Genomic DNA, 21,665 nt, shown 5'->3' with positions numbered 1-21,665 from the left:
ATTGCAAATCATAAGACAAAGTAGAACTTTTGTTTTGCTTCATACTAACCAGACTTTATTATACTTTATGGTCTGACATTTATTCTTTATCACAGTTGCTCCATCAGAAAATTAAGGCAATATAACCCCAAATTCAAAGCAAAGTAAGCAAAACCTATTTGGGGCATATGTTAATGCTAGTTGAATACTAGACAGCTGAAGCAGACATGAGCAGCTGCTTGTTTTGTACTATCCATGTAAAATAGCTGCTTTTTCTAATGATCTGTCAAGTTCCTACATTTGTAGGGGCCCAACCTGTAAGACTTTGATGGTGTTGGTGTTTGCACAGATACTTCATTTAGGTTAAAAATAATGTCGATTACAGCATTTGTGTATATGCTGTAGTATTCATGTAATACCTCAGCTGTTTCACTCTTTGTGTTCCAAGAAAGCTGTTTTACTTTATTCTTTGTAGAGTTATATTGACAACTTCAAAGACAATATTTTAGCAGAATTTTGCTGGTATTATGTGCTGGCTAATAGGGACTTCCCCCTCCCCCGGAATCCCACAATAAAAGATTTAAAAGCTGCTACTTTGGAATCAGGTGGAAGTCCTGACACTTGTACTGCAGTTCTAAGCTGGTAATGGCTTTTTGTGTGCATGCATATATTTGTGTGTTAACCTAAGACTAGCATTTTGGGTAAACGGTAACTGTTTCGTATCCCTCTGGTGGCTTCATGCGAGCTCGTGCATGAGCTTCACAGTACAGTTGGCCCTCCACAAAGAAGTAGCCTTTTTGTTTCAGGTTGAGATTGCAGTCAGAGCACACAAAACATTCTGGGTGCCGGTATTTATCACGTGCCTTCACCACTGTTCCTCTATATGGAAACAATGAAAAGAAAAAATACCCAGTTAATTCATATGAATTTAATATGAGAAGAAGCTGCAGCAAGCTGGTCTAGTGGAAGGTGTTCTTGGCCGTAGCAGGGAGGTTGGAACTAGATGGTCTTTAAGGTCACTTCCAACTCAAACCATTCTATGATTCTATGACACAAAGTATGTTCTAGGTATTTAAGTCTTTTAGGTCGTTCATCTAGTGGTTTTCCCTACTACTGTATCATATAAGGTTGGGCACTGAGTTTGAGTAAAGGGCATAAAATGCTGTAGAGTTGATCACATAGTTCATTAGTGCATTGGAAAATTAAAAGTGTGAACAAACATGTTTGTTTGGATATAAGACAGAAAGTACAGCCTAACCGATCAAAGGGGTGACAAAATGAGTTTAAAAACCACATTCCTTTTCCTTACTGACTGTGTTTACTGAGTTCACCATTATCTGTGTTCATTGATGAAGTTCATGATGTCATTCAGATAGAAATCTGTTAGTTTCAAAACAGGCCCACAGATCTTCCTGGATATTCCCACTGGGTTGGAGAAAGGATGTTTTGCACTAACAAGAAACTTTTGAGGATTCCTGGCCTGAGGCAACACAGCACACAACACAGCACACAACACAACACAACACAGCTGGTTTTGTTATGTGTGTGTTAATGAATGACTTGCAAAAGGTCCTGAGAAATCTCACTTAAAACATTGACAGTACATGGTCAAAACTGAAACAATCTGTATTGAAATTGCCAAAGGTACAGGTGAATAATTTGAGATTTAGAACAATATCTATTTCTGTTCTCTAGGAGCATTATTCTGCTAGTGCAGACAGAGACCAAGACCATCACTTGGAAAGCATTCCTATAGTCTGTGGTGCTGTTTGAGGAGAATGTGTGCTTGAACTAGAGATTTCTAAAACCAAAAAGAACTTACAGGATCCCGTTCCCGCACTTGTCACACAGTGGCACTTTCTGGACACCAGGCATGGCAGTAGGTGCCTTTGTTACAGGTGCTTTCACACTTCTTGTACCCACAGGACGCCCATCTGAGAAACAAAACAAACCTGTTATGTACAGGCTAATAGAAAAGCATCTGATGCAGTTAAGTACTTTTCCTGTAAATATACTTGTGGATGTGTTTACAGACTTTCACTTATGTCAACACACAATGCAGTTTCACTAAACTAGTTTAGTGGGACAGATTCCATCTCTTTGGAATCAGGAAAAGTATCGTGTAGCTGCAGACAAAAAGCAAGCACAAAACCCATTATATATATAGTGCTCTCTCTCTCATGGACATCTAATTCTCTGATAGTAGGTCATGAATATAGCAGGAGAGGGAAAAGGATTGGGCTTTAACACAGCAATGTAACATAATCAAGACCTATTGTTAAAAAAAACTTCTTATTTATATAACTCACCATACAACAAACTCAGAAAGATTAGTAACATGATATGAATGCAAAATAATGCTAAAATGCAAGAAGATGCCAAGCAAAATCCCACAATGATATATATAGACAATTGGATATATTTATGCCTTCTCTGGTAAATACTGAGATGTAAACATTAAAATGTTAAATATTTATTTGTTGGTTAATTTTGGCTGAATTTTATTCTTTACTCTTACTGTAAATATAACAAACTTGCAGCCTTTAGCAATTTTATTTTGAAAACTTCTTCATTTGAAACAAATATGACTGCAAATTTTGTTGTCCTCTTCAGTTTTTATTTGGGATGAAGAGGAAATGGGTGTTAAAGGAATTTGAGGAGTTGGTTTACATTCCTCTTTTCCTGGATGTGGAAGAGAGTGTTTTCTTGCTTGGTATCATGAGTAAACGCAGCTCATGCTCAAAATTTTCTTGCATAAAACTTTGTATTGTTCAGTTAAAGTCAATGTTAAAGTCAACTTTGCACATTAATGACCTTAAAGTCTGAGACGAGATCTGAAAAATGTGATTAATACCTCCATTGTATTCACAGAGGTGATTGCTATTGAACCAAGCAAGGAGGGTAAATGGCAGGAAACTGGTGTGATAGCTGTAAGCTACAGATTGATTTGGGCTTTCAGTGATTCTTATAGCTCTGATCTCTCTTATTTTCTTCTCAGATTCCCCCTTTCCACAAACATTTAAAAATGATTTGAACAGGTAAAATATGTCATTATTATCCACCTTCCTCGGAGACTAAATTCTGGAGCACCTTAAAGGAGCCAGACTGGCGAGGCTGACTGGGCTCCTCCTGGTTGGCATGCAGCATCTTGTACACGTCAGACTGAGACACTGAGTTGGGATATGGGTCACTGTATCAGAGGGAGAAAGAACAGATAAAGCAGTTTAACAAATGTAACTTCAAAGCAATAGCTTTTAATTCAGGAAATAAACATAAAGACATTGTATTTCTACAACTACTGAAAGACTCTTTCTTCCAGGTAGCATTGCTTTAGACAGGCTCCTTTTGGTCTAAAGGTGTTGAAAAGAATTAAATTGATGCAATCGTTACAAAAGTAAACCTATGAACTCATGAAAATATTTCCATAATTGCTGCTCTGTCCCTATTGGCATTTGGAAATAGGCTGTTTAACCTCAAAGTAGTTTCAATACTATAATCATCCACTATCTTAGCAGGTGCTCTTTGGTATGGCATCCAGAAGTTCTCTTTTCACAGCAGCTGGCCTCAAGAATGTTGTTCAAATTAGAACTCTTACATAAGGTCAGCCAAAACCTAAGCAGACAAATCTTGTGCGAGGACATGATGGAGTGAAGGTGTTCTTCCTTTTCTAAGTTGGCTCAATCACTAGGTAGTATAGTGATTATTTGGCTAAGAAAATTGTGATTTATTTAACTTATGAAGATGACAAAAAAGTGTGAAATAGGTATTGTATAGTAGGAAACAATTTAAGGTGAATACTAACAAATTAAAGTTCTACTTCTTAATTTAATAAAAATGAGACATGGATTACTTTTGCAATGCCATTATTATGCAAAAAATATAAAGCAATTTATTGTCCAAACAGCAGTTGATGGTTGAATTTCAAATGACCTGCGAGACAGATTTTACAAAGAATATTTCATGGCATTTTAAACTGTGCTAAATTTTTAAAATGTTTTAAATTGTTTGTGGCAACTAACATCCTAAGTAGTTGAGAGGAAGAGCTGATGACTATATGTGCTGGCAGGAATTAGACTGACTGTGTGCCATCTGTAAATTTCAAACTGTGCTGGAGCTAATTAGAAAGGTCCAGATTTATTTTGATGAAGTCTGTTTTCTTACTGCTGCATATGCAAATGTCCAGTTTAATTTTCCAGTTGCAACTGGTCTTCTACTCTCTGTGAAGCCTTAGGTAAGTTGCTACTGGAAATGAGCAACTAATTCCGCAAAGAATTAGTCTGAGTTTTCTTCGTATGGTATTATTTGTTTCCCAGGGTAGCATGCAAGCTGCCAAATGACCTGATAAGAGCAGCAAAGTTGGGCAGTGGCCCCTGTTGCTTATCTGAATTGTTTGCATCTTCATCAATCAGTAGATTTTTTTGAGCTGTCTTTGAGCTGGTGAACAAACTACCACTTTCCTTTGTTGTTACAAGCTTTTAATGAATATAGTAGCTTAGTTTTTATAATTCTTAGCAATGGTTAATTAAACCCTTGAAATCTCTCCTCTTTACTAAAATGTTTCTACACATCAAACAAGTGATAATGCAATAATACAGAAGGCAAAAAAACCCCAGACGCAAAGGTGTGAGATTACATTTCTAAATGCATATGTAGTGAAAACCAATCCCACAACAAAAGAGACATTTCAAACCTGTGTATAGTCAGTTCTCAAATCAGCAATGTCACAGGCATTGTGGAATCTGATTACTTTGGGCTTAATCCATTATTTCAGAAAAAAAGAAGAGGCAAATTTTTATTTCATTGTTCTCTAACTGTTCCGATTAAAGATAAATATTCAGGCACTAGAGTAACATCACTCTGCAAAGACTTCACGAGCTACAGTTTTCATCAGATAGGGTGTACTTAAATACTTCTATATAAATATTTTAATTTTTTTTGTTAGTAATGGCCAAATTCTGCAAGGTGTTGACGAAGGCCTATTGGTGCCAGTGATTATTGCTTATTTTAAATCTTAGTAGTTAGCTTTGGTTTACATCATACATGTTATGAATTATTAACTTAAGTACTATTGTCAAACAGAAAAATAAGTTGCTATTATGCAAAAGAAAGATAAAGCAATGTGAATGGTGAATTGTCCCTTGGCAGAAATGAGCAGTTCTTTAAAACTTGTTATTGTATAATAATGATCATTGTTGTCCAGATACATAAGGTTCCTGCCTGGCTTTTAGTTATTGCAATGGATAAAGCTAATAAGCCAGAGATGGGTTAGTAGTCCTACAGTCAATTCTGTCTCTTTTTGTGTGAGAGCTAGTTGTAGTGAATAAGTTGTCCTGAATAGGATTTAAGTATCTAGAACACTATAAACATCTACGAGGTTTCCTAATCTTTGTAACTTGAATTTCAACAGTTCAAATAAATTTTATTTAGTAATATTTTATGAATTATTTTAAACTGTTATTAGAGAAATAATTATAATAGTACTAAAATGTTTGGAATTTTGGAGGGAATCAAAATCTTGATTTGGAATGGTCAGTCTGCTAATAGTCCAGGCAATATCATTGGTTTTTATTTATTAGCTGCAGTTCTGAGATTATTTTTTATGAAATACTTATTTGTAAATTCTGAAGGACTCTTTGAATACTTTGGGTTAAACCTGGAAAGTCCTGATATTTCAATGAAAATATTGAATGGCTTTAAATGACTTAGTTTCTCTCTAACCCTTTTCCCTCTTCTCATAGAACAGTGTGACATCATTAAAGCTCATGATTTTTGGTATATTTTACATTTGTATGTTCATAAATATTAAAGATACTGCTCTAATTACCTTATGGCAGGTGTTTCCCCCAGAGCTGTAGAAACTTGGCCTTGCAATGTTTCCATGATATTGTCATCTGAGTACAACTGCATGGGTGTGTTAAACTGAGCGTGTACAATCTTGACACCGGGAAGCTCCATTTCCAAGGGGACGTTAGGGGCCATCCTAGTCACTGCTTTCAGCTCAGTGGGGCAGATAGAGCTAACCGTGCTAATTGAAGAGGGAGTACTGCGCCCACTGCCACAGTCCATCCCCGAGGGAGTGCTGCATCCACTGTGTTAATAGCCACATTACAGAAGAGTGTGCAGCGCGTGTTGGATTGCAGAGAATAAAGACAAAAGTACAGGAATACAGTGATGTTAACAGAGCTGAAAAGCATAAATGGAACAGATACGGAAAAGCAAAAGTATAGGAAGTAGAGAAAAGCAAAAGTATGTGTAGCCATTTAAAAATCTTGCTGTAAAAAGTATTGATGCCAGTTAATGCAGACCTTAAAATTTTGGCATGCATTTTCTTTAAAGAGAGGTGAGTAATTCTCAACATCTACAAAAGTGTATCATACAGAGGTTATGTGAGTTGTCCATGTCAGTGACAGAATAAACACCTGCAGCACTGGAATCCTAGACACATCATTCCAGTTCTGTACCTCACAACCATCTCAGTCCACAGCTGAAAAGGCTACTATGAAGTAGTGTAAAATGAATGTGACATTTCCTAGATTATTTTAGACTCTACAATAAGATATAAATATTTTAAATTTAGTTTAACATTTTTTTAAAAAAAACCCCAGTATTTGTTCAGCATTTCAAAGCAGAAAAGATACTAAAACCCCCAGGTTTACTTTTGCTTTTCTAAATTACAGTGTTTCCAATGGAATGTAAAGTGGTCCTTCACAAGAACAATGGAGATGTATTCAGAGAATTAATATTACTGCTTTTGAAGTAGACTTTACATGTAATTTATATATAAAATTCAACATATCTAGGAAAACATTAGCAAAATAATGTGATCATTGAACCTGAAGTCTCTTTCAGTGCCACTATTTTTAATACTTCAGTCATTTCTCCATTGTCCTCTCTCTCTGAGTCTTTATTTGTTATGGGATGTTTCTTTGCTGTTGCTGTGTAACAGCACCTAACCAAGGCTTTCCAGTCAGTGGTTACCATTTATTTTGTGATGTTCAGAGCTGTGAGACAATAAATATTTGATCTATGTTCTCCAACCTGCATATCAAGGTTGTGATTAGCTCTTTCCAAGCTGAATGATTCTGTGTAAACCTGGGAGAATGCGGTTTCCCAGTTGGATAGTACAGTATTCTGCCCAGTAGCTACTCTCAGGTGGAGAAGATAACCAAAATTCTGCCCTTTTGATTCAGAAGGAAATTTGTGTAGGACCACTTTCGCAAAATTGTAAATGGAAATATATACTTTACCATCACAGACATGTCAAACAAAAGCTTATTCCGGCAATGCTGGGCAAACCTTAAAGTAAAATATAGTTCTGCATCATCGCTTAGCATGAGCCAGCCAAAAAACTCACAGGGGACAACAAAAGATTTATTAGTATTTTCCTTTAGGAGAATCAAGACCATGTTTAGATCCTGCAGTAGGATAAGTTTTGTCAGTGCTGATAATGTTAGTAAATGGAAAGTAGCAGGATGAGACTAGAAAAAGCACAACTGAGCAGCCAAAGTAATGTTAAAACTGAATTATAGGTAAGTAATAAGTAAAATATAGTTTCCAGTTAGTTTCAGCAGAGTAAAGTCCAAAATTGTGGCCAGTGTGCAATCTGTTAGCTCAAACCCACAGTCCAGAATCAAGTCTTCTTTTAGTCAAAGTCCTATTTAGCCTCAGCTCTCTGTCCTAAAGGGCTATTTACGGTCAAGGTGGCAGTTTGGTTTTTGCTGTGTTTAGCAGAGGATATGTATTGAGCCAAACTGATGAAAAAGTAGCAGACAAACCGTCTGACAACCAAGGTTTTGTAGATGTAATACCCTGCACCAGACATCCTGCAGTTAGGAAATGTAGACTTTGCCAGGGCTAGAATATCTGACAGACCTTGCCCATCTGAAGTTTAAAACTTGTTGCATTGCTATCAGGTTAATTTTTGCAGATTTTTTATTCCTCATCTGACATGCTGGGAAATGGCCGTTTACTTCAACATTTTAATGGAAAATACTGTGTAATTGAGGTTTCTGAATTTGCAGATTAAGCTCTTGTTAAACTCATTTGAATCTCCATAAATCCAGTAGGCACTTCTAAAATGGCACCTAGTGGTCCCAAAGTCAGTTTTGGTACAGTCTATGGCTAGAGGCCATGCACATTTGCTAAGGACTGCCCTGTCCTTGGGCACCTTTTCTCCACTGTGGTGGTGTTCTGCACTGACAGTTCTCGTTCACAGGATGGGGCTCTATGCATCTTCTACAGTCAGGTGACTGAAAAAGTGTTGTTTGTATGCTGGAATCAATTATCATCCTGTTTTTCTGGTCTAGTCTGTCAGACTTAAATTAGAGTAATGGAAATGCAGACATTTTGGACTTTCAGAATTAAATGTAGAACACTAATTCCACTAGTAACTGATATGAGAATGTTGACCTGCTTTCTTTTGGAAATGGAAATTTGAATTTCAAGCCTGAGCTCTGCAAGTGAACTATTTTATTTTGTGGTTTGCTTTTAATTTCAGCATTAGACTGTCTAGTACTGCAAGTAAATTTCAAATCCATCGGTATGCTTTATTTATGTCAGTGGTGAGTATCCATCCATTAAAACATAACACCATGCATCAAATCCAGCACAACACTCAAAGTTTATAACCTGCTTCGGCCTGAGACTATGAAAGGCTTGGGCCGAATATTATGCTTGTGTTCGAAGTAGTTGATATCCTGTAAAGAAAAATGGTAAAAATAACTTTCTTTGGCCTACAAATGCTCATTTCTAGTTAAAATGTAGCTAGCAAAGTTTGAAAATTGTCACCATGAAGAAGCTGTGTTTAGTTTGTTGATTCCTGGTACTCAACATACAGTCATGTAGTGTTCAGAAACATTCATAGTAAAGTGCAGTTATAAGAGGGAAGGTTGGAGGGCAGTGTTGTAACACAGTGTACAGGACGAATTTTAGATACCTGCAGCATTGCTACCAGAGCTGAATGGATAGTTTCGTGTGTTTGAAAAAATTGTTTCATTGATCACCATTTTTTTTGGATAATGAATAAACTCCTGATACTTAGGAAAAAACATCAAGAGCTGGACTTTTAAATTGAGAACAGAACAGAACAGGTAGCGATATCCCACAAATGACTGTGTATGATAAGCAAATACCAGTACTCACTTTTGTGCTGAGTTAGGAATGAGACCCCTCAGTTGTCCGTGAAGCGCATCTTGAATATTGCCAGATGAATAGAGCCCAATTGGAGAATTATAGGAGGAGCTCACTACCTGTCTTTTGTCATCAATATTTGCTGCTGCAACAAAAGGCTGGGCCCTTCTGTTGTGAGCTGTACCAATAGGCTTGAATTCCTGTACATGATAGGCAGACAAAATACACAGAGCTACAATGCACACCAAAGCTAGCAATGAATAAAACTGACATCAGTATTGTTAATCTCTGCATTTTTTTTACTTTTGCAACTCTGTTATTTTTTAACTGGTGCAAGCATACTATATTTTTCCATTATTTTTGTTACTTGAGCCATTCACATTCAGAGACTATTATTTTCCTGCCTATGGCAAACAGAAGGCATTTCATGTTTGTAAATAGCATGCAACTTCTAGAGGAAATGAGAGGGATGAATATTATAGTGATCTTTCATATTGCTCTCTAGATTTTACATTGTTTACATTCTTTTTTTAGAAACATTTCATGTATAGTCAGCTGAATTGCTTTGCTTTACTGCTAATCTCTGACTTCTGCATTGCCGTCACATACTGATGGAGAGACTCTCAAAAGTATGAAGATTTTATTATAAGTGTCTTGCCTAGAAAACACATAATTTTTAACATTTCTTTCAATTGAAATAGTCTCGAAGGTGCAACAGATTAAGGACATCCTTCTGAACATACTTAATCTTCAAAGCACACCTATGCATCAAAAATTGTGATGCCATATAAGTTAAAGATAATGTGAAATCATCATAAATAAGTAAACCCCAGAAATGGGTAAATTTGAAAACGTTCTTCTTATGTTTGTTTATTTCTGGAGTACAATTTTTTTTTTAATTGTTGGATAGGATAATTTCCTCCAGCTGTGGAATTAATAGGGTAAAGGTCCGAAAATTAAATCTCTGATGATCTTTCAAATACCTTAAAATGTCCTTCTGTAGTGGTTGGTCAGGAATGATAGAGACTGTGTGAAAATTCACTCATTTGTATTGGGCATATTTAGTACAGTCTCCTTTGACCTCAGGTCCATCCCTAAGCCACAGAAATAGAGACTGAAAATACTAGTGTTGTCATCTGCTGCAGGTTTTTTCCTTCTTCCCCAGTGGGTAAAGGATGTTAGCTGCTGAAGTCCATCACCTTGTCCCGGTGTCCTGCAGCAGTCTTTGGAGACAGTGCTGTTAGAGCACTTAAACTTCCATCCATATGGAATATAAAGCTTTTGTTCCTAGTAAATAGGTTTCTACAACCTGAATTGGTCTTTTCTTTAGAGACTGGGACTTGCAGTGTTCATTAATGTCATTAATACTTCAGTTTTCATAGAAATCTTTGCCAGTTGTCTGATTTGGCTTTGAGTGTGATTGTTGTACAACAGTTTCAGAATGTATTTAGGATCAGACTAAAGAAAAGACATGGATATATAGAATGTGCAACCAGAAAGTGCAAACAGTAAAAAGCAGTTGTATTAAATGGAGATGTTTAGCAGCATTGCACTGTAAGAGGCTACTGAAAGCAGCAATCAGATAAATGAGCACAAAGATTTTACTTGCAATTCCTTCTTTCTGTTTGAAAGAACTGAGTTGCAGTTAACAAAATGTATTAGTAAATGGAAATAATCTAATAGTGTTTAGGATCATGGCTACTTAATGAAAGGTATTAATGTCAAAGTATTTAAAATTTATATAAATCAGTGTATGACACAAACCAAACAAAACCAATTGAGAACACTCTAATTTCATTCCCCCTTTTTATTTCTAGTTGACAAATGAACAGAACAGATGTGGTGCCATAATAGCATGTTTACAATGTAACATTTGTCAAACAGGTATTTGCAGTTAGACTAAAATTCTGTTTTCTTTATAACTTATCTGTTCATATAGAATGTCAGTGACAGAACACACAGCAGCAAAAATAGTCCAGCTCTTGTGTTTCGTGAAAAGTCCTCTTTTAGTTCAAAAGCTAAATGAGAACTGGAAGTTGTTGACATTCCTAATCAGGAATATTCAAGAATTACAAGAATTTATTTCTTAGCTTCTTTTTTTTTTTTCCAACTGACTGCTGTCTTTTTTTCAGGGCTAGCTACATTTTTTTTTGCATTGATATAGGTATCAGGAATAGAATTATTGTAGTCCCCCAAATCTGTAGAAATGCATCCAACACAGCCCATATGATGGCATGGCTTGGGGTGACTGCTGTGACAGAACACAGGTGTGTACATTTTGGAGGTATCCCCTGACTAAGGGCTTTATTTTTGAATGCTGTTATAAAGAGGGGGTAGGTCCTCAAAACGAGCCTAGCACAATCATATTGTTTCAAACGTGGATTATAAGTGGTAATAAATTATAAACTTACTTTTTAGAACAGTGAGTTGTGTTTTTCTTAGATTTTTATACTTATCTATGTGTATATTTATGTCTCACAGGAAAGTATAATGTCCTTCATGGCCAAAAGTCTAGTAATACTGAACAAAATGTGCAAAGGCAGATAGAAGCAAAAGAGAAAAGCTCAAACAAAAACAGTTCAAGAAATTGTGGCAATGAATACAAATTCATTTTCAATGAAGCAAAACAGATTGTAACAGAAAACTTTTACAGGTCATCGTAGAGTTTTACATTGACAATATAGCAGAAAGGATTTTAAAAATAATTTTATGATACAGTTTGCCATTTGGATTGGTTTGTTTTCACTTTCTAATGACATTCTTTGAGAACCTTATGTTCTAACTTGTTTTATAGGGAATACAATGTGATTGTATTAGTAATTCTTCAAGCAGTCTGTTCCTATTATTTTTCCATTATGCTATGGGTTGCTCCAGGCTAACAAAATTTGGGTGCCTGGTTTTTATGTGGGAATGTGTAGCTTTCAGGAGTGACTCTCAGTCAGCCACTTATTGCTGTAAGTTACAATTGTTGCCTCAGTTTCCTCTTCCCAGATTTAAAAAGTGTGTGATTTCATTGTGCTCTAAGAGTTGTTTCCCAATGACTCTTCTGAGTTGCTCAGCCCAATTGTCTAAGTAAGCACAATATTTAGTTGTTGATCGGTTTTCACATAACCATCTCCAAGCCTCTGTAGAATAATTTTGATTCACTAAAGCTAAAGTAAGCATTCTTTGGCCAAATGTTTGGCCAAATTGCTGAACAATTGAGAAATAGGTTTTACATTCATTTATAACGGTCATTTATTAGCTTACAAGTAGAAGTTAGATTAAGAAGATTGTGTAAGTCTTCATCTATTATATACTTGGCTTATAATGTATTTTAAATGACTGACTTATCTTTGTGAAACTTTCTTAGTGACTTTAAAAATGTCTGTCTGGCAAGAGTGAAAGAAATTGGACTACATTTATAACTTCTGTGACCTTTTGAGTAATTTGAATTATGATATAAATGGAGGAAATAGAACTCAATGGTTTTCCATTTCTGCATAGCAGTCAATCTGCACAATACTTTTGCATAAAAGGGTTTTTCATTTGATGTAACACCATACTGCTTTGGGATTTTTCTCATCATCTGTGCCTCAATGCCTGTATTTGGAGTTGGAATTCAGCAAACTCTTGGATGACCTAGATGGCACAGGCTGTAGTTGTGCAAAAACTGGTCAAAGAAACTTTGTACCGTTTTCACTACTGGTATATATGCTGCTGGGTGTTGTGCTGAGACTAAATATGTGGTGAAATTTAATTTAAAATTACAGCAATTGTAAGAAAAAAAGGCCAAATATATTTTTTTTCCATGGAAAGATCAGACTGATGGATATGCTTGGATGGAAGGATTTAATCTAAAATGTAAATCATCCCAGGAATGGTTCAGCATAAATGTTTGCAAGGTTTGCTACTTTTCTGGTGCCTACTCTTTATTAAATATACTCAGTACTCATGATTTTCCTAGGAAGGAAAGAGAGATAAACTAAAATGAAAAGCCTGGCTATTTAGTCTGGGAGAAACAGTTTTTCTGATTGCCCGATGGAGACTGCTTTTCAATAGTCTTCTAAATAACACCTAGTGAAATCTTGTGATCTATTTTTAAGTAACTATCCTTCTTAGGAATGCAGCTTTCATGCAGAGGGATTACTCTTCCGTCATACATGCCTACATGGCTTTCTCTACAGCATTTTTAGTGAATTTGTTCCATTGCTATTCATTTTATGTGTATCCCAGCTATTCCACAAGAATACGCATTTGAAACAGTTTTGTTTCTTCACTATAATGTCTCCTGCTGCTGAAGAGACTATGCTATTTCCGATGAAGTTTGCTGTATCATGTATTGCAAGTTTTTAGATCAGAAAGAAGAGAGAGAAATGAAACACTGAAATGCCATATTCATGCTTGGGAGTGTCTCTGTGAAAATAGGATTGGTGGAAGTATTTATTACGCAGGATTTATTGAAATGGGATCTGCACTTACATTTGTTTTCTAGGATAGCATAGAATAAATACTTTGACATACTTGCTTTGAACCTGGCCTTCCAGGATCAGCAGAAAGCTCTTCCCTCCCCCCTCTTGAGGGAACAGCAAATGTTCATGTAGGTTGAAGAGGAATGGCAAAGAAATAAAGGGCTAGTTGTAGGCGGTACCTAGCTATTAACAATCCAGAGGCTTTGACTCATAGCTTTGTACAAGGGACTGGATGTGAGTTTGAAGAGAGGAGGTTGTCATTTGATTGGATTTGCTTTGGTTGTATACAATGATCATGACTTTGCTGGTCAGAAGTGGTGAATAATTTGCTTATTGATCAGTATATGGGTCTTGCACAAATTTGTAAACTTCAGTTCTGTGGTGTAGTATAAAAACATATGGAAGTAAAGCGATCCAGCATTGATGGATCTCTCTATTTAACTGACTGTTACAGCAAATTGAATTTTGTGATATGAAGAGTTCATTGCTTTGGTACATGATATTTATTCTTAAATAAAGAGCTTCCTTATATGATAAAGAATCTCTGAAAGAGTTAAAGCAGCTTAAACTGCATCAAAATGAAAGTAGGTACTTTATTTCCATAATAAAACTATGTTGATATGAACAATTTTAAAGAAAAATGAGAATGTGTTGTAGTTGGTTAATGTTTTGTTTCAGTTATAGGTGAAAAATCAAAAACATCCAGTCAGATGAAATGATGTTCATACATATCATAATCATGGTCCTTCATATTAGCTTAAACTGGCAGATAATGGATGAAGTTCTATTAAAAGAGTTTTAGTGACCACAAGGGAGATCATTTAAAGTATAAAAAGGCAAATGGAAACGGTTAGGTAACTTTTCACAAACCATACCTGTGGTTCAGCTTCCAAATTTATCTTGAAGGGATGTGCTCTGCCATCTTCTGAAACTTGTGGGGACCATAACTTAGTTCCTGCCCTACAAAAAAAGAATGGCAGAATTGAAATAATTTAAATTCTTATAGAGTTGTATATAACCCTGTAAAATATAATACAGTTTGAAAATTTGCTCTTTTTTTTCTATGATTTTTAATGTTTTGACATAAAAATTCTGCAATTATATATAATGTGTAATATGTAAACAATACATCTATAAAGATTATTTACTTTTAAAAATGCTATGTATGCTATGAACAGTGGGAAATAGTTTGTTAGTAGTTTCCAATGCAAAGGGAAGGGGAAATTATTGCCTTTCTGACCTGAGCTGACCAAACATTTTACAGTTTGGTTTTTTTTTAATGGTTGATAGAATGAATGTTGGGTCCTCAGAATATTTTGCACAATTAAGTGGCTATATTAGCAATAATCCTAAACCAGGACAACATCAATCTCAATTTTTTTATGACCACAATATCCATGCAGAGCCTGCTTTTCACTGTGGGAGGAGTGTAATCTAGGTATGCAAACTATGTGCAAATGCAAGTCAAAGTTGCACAGATGATTCTTTCAGTCATGCAGACAGTGATAAACATGAGAATATCAGTTACAATCCTGTTTTCATTCACAAAGTGAAATGTGGCAGCTAATTCTAAAGTAGCACAACAGTAATGTTGGTAATGTTGAATATTAATCTAGTACTCTTGTTACATACACACTTATCACATCTTGAAAATTACTTCCCAAGATATTTGCCAAATGGCATATATCAATCTGTAACAGACCCTAGAATTTACTATGGGAATTTTTAACCATTTTTTTGTGTGCTCTAAGAATTAGACAATGCTCATTAAAAAAAACCCTGCCCAGCTCCTGTATTTGGAAAGAAATATTGTGGTCAGCTGTAATAAAGAGCTGTGCCTCCTTGAGGGCCTGAGGTTAATCAGGGCTGTCTGAATTCTGGAGACAGCTGAGACTCTGCTAAGTGATTCTGATTAAAGGCTAAGCAAACTGAGTTGGAGATATGAAGCTGCAGGTTGTTTCTCTTCCTGGCTCTAGTTGAGAGAAATGAATACAAAAAGCTTCTGGACTCCTCCATGTTAGGTAAGAGAGTGTTTCTTAATTTTGTTTTGAACACTGCTTCGAGAATCCTATATTTGGCTTCATATGTTGTGACCAAAGAGATTGGCTTTAAACTCACTCCTTTGTCACCCCCTATGAAAGTCTGACATGATGTTTTCCTTAATTGGGAGAATATATTAGCAGCTTTGCCTGTGGTTGGGAGCAGGAGGTAATGCTAAGCACGTGTGGCTGAGGCAGTGCTAGAGCAGAGAGCTCACTGAACCAGTGACAGCTAGCTGAGGATTTTGGTATTTCCCCAAAACATGAAGAACTGTTTGCCTACTGACAGTAAACATAGGACTTGTGGAGTCAGCAGAGTCATGTGGCAAGTAACCTGGGGGAAGCTATTCTTTTTCTGCCCACAAAGATGTTCTGGAGAGTCTTGCATGACCTGGAGTTTATGATGTAGGTCTGGTTGCTTGTAATATTAAAGGTCCCATGAAATTCTTCAAACTATTTTAAGTAGTTACACCATGTAATAATTGTACTGTAGAATCAGTTGGTTGAGTAGTATCCTCTTTCAGAAATAAGCAGGCAGGTACACATACCTCTCTATTTTCAAACAAAGCTGTTGTGTGGCTGCTTTAATTCTCTCCTGGGCATCATTATGTGTCATGTTCTCTGTGCTTAGACCATCGATAGCTACAATAACATCACCAGGGCACAGGTTGGCAGCTGAAGCCTTGCTTCCAGGTGTAATCTGAAAAGACCAAAATGTAACTGTTTAATCACTGTGTATGCCTAAAATTGATAGGGAAAATAAACCTCACCACACTTCCCTATTTCCTGTTGGATAAGGGAGGTAGGGAGTGAACCTGTGAACAGCTATATGATTGCTTACAAAAAAAAGGGAATTCTTAATTTTGCCAGACTCTGTGTAGTTCTGTTGTCAGATCACCGAATGAGTACTTTATTCATCATAACTTCAAATTAGATTGAGGTCATCTTCACTCTTCTGCATTAGTTTCCATTCTGATTTCTGTCATTACTTTAACTCATCTTTGAATCTTCTGTCTCAACTGGCATTATGTAATTTGCTTGAAAAAAAAAGGTTATGTATTGCTTTTAAGATCACTATCAGAAGAAAAGAGGTGTTAAGAAACTGTGTTACTTAATGTTCGTGTGCATGATGTGCCATTGTCTGAATAATACAGAAAGCCACGTTTAAGGCCAATATAGCACTTAGTATGTTTTCTGCTAGCCTGCCTCTCATGTTGTATTACCAAGTAATTAGAAATATGCTCATAATACTGAAATGACATTTTCTCTTTATTCGTGTCTAATCCAGACCCTGAACTCCTGGAAATGCTTAGCTTTGAGTCCCATTACGTTTAAGTAACAGTGGCCCTGATCCTTCAAGGTGTGATCTGTGTGGTGCAATTCATACCTCTTGTAAATGTACTGTAATCTTCTATGTGATGGTTAAAATAATTGAAATAAAACCTATTTTTGCTTTAACTACTGTAGAGAGGCCATGACCTTAGATATTACTGAAGCTTGTTCTAGAATTTTGGGCCTCTGTCTGCCAACGGGTGACTCCTCATACCACCACAACACTTAAACATACCAAATACACAACAGGTCTGAGGTCACTGAGTGGGGTTTAGGTCCCTTAGGTGTGTATTGCCATTTTAGGTAGCTTTTGGTTACCTAGACAGCCACATGAAATTGATGGATGAAGCACATAAACTTCTGGAATTCAGCTCTTCTGGAACAGCATAACAAAGGGAATGGGTTGATTCACCTAAAGTAATATTAGCTGCCTATTTGTAAGTAAAGGAATCCCAGTGTGGAGGATGAAAAAGTCAATATAGTCTTTCATGCAAGAGAAGTTCTTTTAGCTGTGGCACATACTAAATAAAAGAACTATTGGAGAGAATTCTAACCATGGGTGACAGCAGTGACAGCAAATGTTATCTTGGTTATTAAAAGTAATTAGGGACCTGAAAACATGCTATGCAGACATTCTTCAATTCTGGTGGTTCACCATTGTCCAGCAAAGGAAGAGGGCAAGCTGCCCAGTGTACCTCCAGCCTGTTCTGAACCCCAGCTTTGCTGAAGCTGGCAGACTTGTTGCCTCTGAATGTGACAGTACTGCCAACATAAAAGCCAAATAGAAATATTCTTTTTTATGAGTTGTACCATATTAGTATTGAAACTATGGCAAAAAACAGCCAAAGAGAGTTGTTCTCTGCTCCTTCTCCATCCATCTCTGTTAGGTGTGTCTGAATGCTCAAATAACTTAGAGATTATTTTGTGGGCTTTCTTTTGCATTTCAGCATGTAAACCTTTTTTTCTGATGTCTCTGTAACAAACTGCAGTGTGTGTGTTATTATCAAGTCAGACAAACTTTCCGAATGGGTACTGGTGACCAGCTGGAGGCTTTTATACCCTCATCCTTCAAAAGAATGGAGTTGTGTATTGTGTGCTTAATCAGGTTTTAAGGTGCCTAAAAAATCTGTTTGAATATGAATCAAGGAAGTTGCTCACAAAATACAAGTCTGAAATCTCCAAAATTGTCTGTTTCTCAACCTTCAACAGCTGTAAGTGTAAATGAGCAACACTGAGACCAGTTACATAATGGGAATAAGATGTGGTAGAGGGATGATCATGCTTTTCCCTTCAACCTGGAAATGCTCCTCACTTTGCTTAGCATGTGGTGAATATGTCTGTAATGACAAACTGCAGCAGAATTCCTAGTGTTCCAAAGAGACTGTTGATGCTCTAATACCCAAAACGGGCAAACCCAGCCATTCTTGGTTCCCTCTGAAGAGTAAGCTAGCTTGTATAACCCTTATATAGGTTATTTGGTAGATTATGCTTTTTACATGTCACAACAAATCATCTGCTGTGTCTGTGACATACTGCAGCCATGTACTGAGATAATGGTCCTGCCTTATAAAGTAGTGTATCTGTCTAGCAGAATACATTCCCCTGCAGCTCTGCTGCTAGCAGGACCTAACCTACTCTGTATTGCTGGTAATAATGCACAACTCCTTGGATTTTCTAAGTTGTCACCAGCTGCAGTGATACCACTTACGTGGTTGAATGGGGTTATCATCATTTGGTGGGAGCAAGGAGGGAAAGGGCCAGGAGTCTGTATTTTCTATTCCTTGGCTGAACTGATTATTGCCAAGCTTCTGGGATGTATCTCTCTATGGCCTTGACACTGATGGGGGTAATGAGCTCTATGTGCCCAGAGCTGCTGGGGTGCAGAGCTATCTGCCCTTGTATAACCCTTTTCCTCATCTTCTCCTTCCTGGGTTTGATGGAGTGAGCTGGAGTTCTGCTGCTAGGATGGGGTGGAAAGAATATGGTAGTGTGCCAGCTCTTCTCCCTTCTCAGTTTTTCAGGGGTGGAAAATCTTGAGCGTTGCTTATGGAGAAGGGAGACAGACAAAAGTACTAGCTTATGTTTTATAGAAAGGGACCAGGTTGTGCATGGCAAGATTACACCATATCATGGGTATAATATTGCTGTTGTGTGTACCTCAATAATGTAAGTGATAGTGTTTCTGAAGGGTTTATTAAGTGATGCATTAAGTGTGTATTGTGAACACTTGGAACTGTGTGATGACTAGCATTTGTTTGCTCTGTTGCTTTGGGAAAATTTTTGCTGTGCTCTTCAGGACATGTCTACATGGCATATCTGTTACTCTTGTATCCTAGGTATCTTGGATTTGGTTAAATACAAGGATCAGTGTTGATCATTCAGGTGTTGTCAGAGACTAGGTAACTATTTAACCACATGAGGGTCAATGTCTTCTATTAAACTTTGTAAGTTTTCTTCAAAGTTTCATAGAAGATATTGACCCTTATGTGGGTCTGTTAATAGACCTGTAAATCTTATCATGTCATACCATCATAAATATTTCAGGCTCTGTGTTTTCTGAAGAGAGCTACAAATGCCAGCAGACAGAGTGGCTAAATATAGAATTGAGTTATGAATACCTGCATCATGATTGGTAAAGGTCTGTATTAAAACAGAACTTAAATCTAAAGTTGATAATATTTCACCATTCCCTCCAGACTGTACAGGTTTCAGTTGTTCCTGTAATGCTTTATTCAATAGGACTTAAATTCTAGGACTGCAGTGTTCAAAGCCAGGCTGGATGAGGCCTTGAGCATCCTGGTCTAGGAGTTATGAATACCTGCATCATGATTGGTAAAGGTCTGTATTAAAACAGAACTTAAATCTAAAGTTGATAATATTTCACCATTCCCTCCAGACTGTACAGGTTTCAGTTGTTCCTGTAATGCTTTATTCAATAGGACTTAAATTCTAGGACTGCAGTGTTCAAAGCCAGGCTGGATGAGGCCTTGAGCATCCTGGTCTAGCGGTGAGGTGTCCCTGCCCATGGCAGGAGAGGTTAGGACTAGGTGATCTATAAGGTCCATTCCAACCCCTAAAATTCTATTATTCTATAAATTCTTAACACAAAATGTTATGTTATTCTGCTTAGAATAAACCAAAATTACTAGGTTTGATTGAGTCTAGGGTTTTGATCAGTGTCATAAATGCAATTCCAATAAATGTTTTCACTATTTGAATTTAATTCATTGGGTTTGACCATAATCTGAATATGTCTATTTTTAGTTATCTTCTGATCTTCCTCTCTCCCGGGGATCATGGTCTGTGCTTTTTGCATTTGCTTGAAACAGTCAAAACAACAGAGCAATTGGCAGATGAGCTTTTGAAGTGACATCTGTTCTCTAGACAGGTGGATAGTGGTCTCTTATGTTGTCTGTCTCTCTTGACAAGTCCTGCTAAAAGCTTTCTCTTGTTGAACAAGGACCATAGCCAACCAAATTTAACACCTGTCTGATTATTTTATTCAATGTGTGTTTAAAAATTGTTTTAATGGTTATAATTTTCTCCTTGTCAGGACAGTTAAGTCAAATGTGATCAGGCTTCTGGTGATACCTTTTACAAGAGGAACACCTAGGCCCCAAGAAGCAAGATATGAATCTTGTGAAATGTTCACTATTTCATAAAGGGTTACTACATACTTAGGGACTCATCCAAATGTATGCTGTGGCAGCAAAAATGTTAACTTTAAATAAATCTACCATTAATATTCTTGAACTTGAGCTAAACAAAGTTAACTGTGACATTTTTTCCCTATATGTATATTTCATAGTTTTACTTGAAATATGATTTTGAGCATTTCTGTAACATGCTAGAAACCAATGGTTTATGCCTTGTGAAGCATTTGGTAGGTATGAATCAACTGCAAAGTAATTTATTCTTTAGAAAGTTACATTTATAGTAACATCCTTTGTTATTGCAGTTTTAAACTTCATTGCACTTAATCTAAACACAAAGAAAATACAAACCAGACACTGCTAAAATATTTTTCATTGGAGATAATGGAAACTATTTTTCTTTTAGAGGCCCATAAAAGGCAATGAAGGCCCTAAAACATTCAGAGATATTTTCCTTTTTTTATTCTTTCAATGGTTTTGTGTCCTGTTTTCCCAAAGGCTTTTCTAACCCCATGAGTAGTTTTTATTAAGCTACGTTCAGTCAAATAGTAGCATTCTGTTTTACTTCTGTTTAAAAGACGTAAAATGTTTTATGTTTTATGAATCTGGAATAAGTGATTAAATTTATTTTTACTAGTTAAATGTGAAAAGTATGTCCTTAAACTTTCTACAGAGTCCTGTTTAGAAGTATTTATTGCAATCATCACCAGTGGTATCCATCCTTCAAGGCTCTTGATGTTTACTTAATACCAAGCATAGTGTATATAGTGAGTCATAGTGCAGGGTTTTGTTTTTCTTTTTTTAAGGAAAAAGCATTTGTAATTTGAAGGATTATGGAACACACATTTGGTGTGTATATGGTCCTGAAAAGGAGCAAAAATACAAAGAGAACTAATTCTAGTCTGGTGTGCATTGAACACAATTTTCAAAATATACAAATTATCAAAGTATGTGTCCTGTCTTTTGAACAGATCCATGTCTGTAGATGCAAGGCAGCTGACAGTGTTTTGTGTGCTCCATTCATTGAGTAACTGGTTTCTTAAATTGCAATTAATATCTCAGAATCCATGAAAAAAATGTTC

General features: G+C 36.4%; 1 protein-coding gene across 4 annotated transcripts in view; it reads right to left on the bottom strand.

The window, feature by feature from the left end:
• Positions 1-432: 432 nt before the first annotated feature.
• PDLIM3 (PDZ and LIM domain 3) overlaps positions 433-21,665 on the bottom strand; it is a 22,071-nt gene continuing 838 nt past the window's right edge. The window contains exons 2-8 of one of the 4 annotated variants that reach the window (XM_009075746.1): positions 16,147-16,298; positions 14,435-14,519; positions 8,608-8,675; positions 5,804-6,067; positions 3,042-3,169; positions 1,802-1,913; positions 433-858 (exon numbers count right to left, since the gene is read on the bottom strand). In XM_009075746.1, coding sequence (XP_009073994.1) covers positions 669-858; positions 1,802-1,913; positions 3,042-3,169; positions 5,804-6,067; positions 8,608-8,675; positions 14,435-14,519; positions 16,147-16,298 — 999 coding nt within the window. In that variant the 3' untranslated portion in view covers positions 433-668. Of the gene's footprint in view, positions 859-1,801; positions 1,914-3,041; positions 3,170-5,803; positions 6,068-8,607; positions 8,676-9,120; positions 9,309-14,434; positions 14,520-16,146; positions 16,299-21,665 lie in introns of all 4 variants that reach the window. The other 3 variants (XM_009075748.1, XM_009075749.1, XM_009075750.1) reach the window with 3 other exon arrangements.

Source organism: Acanthisitta chloris, unplaced genomic scaffold (genome assembly GCF_000695815.1).
Source record: "Acanthisitta chloris isolate BGI_N310 unplaced genomic scaffold, ASM69581v1 scaffold13365, whole genome shotgun sequence".
Taxonomy (NCBI): Eukaryota; Metazoa; Chordata; class Aves; order Passeriformes; family Acanthisittidae; genus Acanthisitta; species Acanthisitta chloris.
The sequence above is the reverse complement of the archived record's forward strand: the minus strand, read 5'-3'. Positions and strand labels throughout refer to the sequence as shown.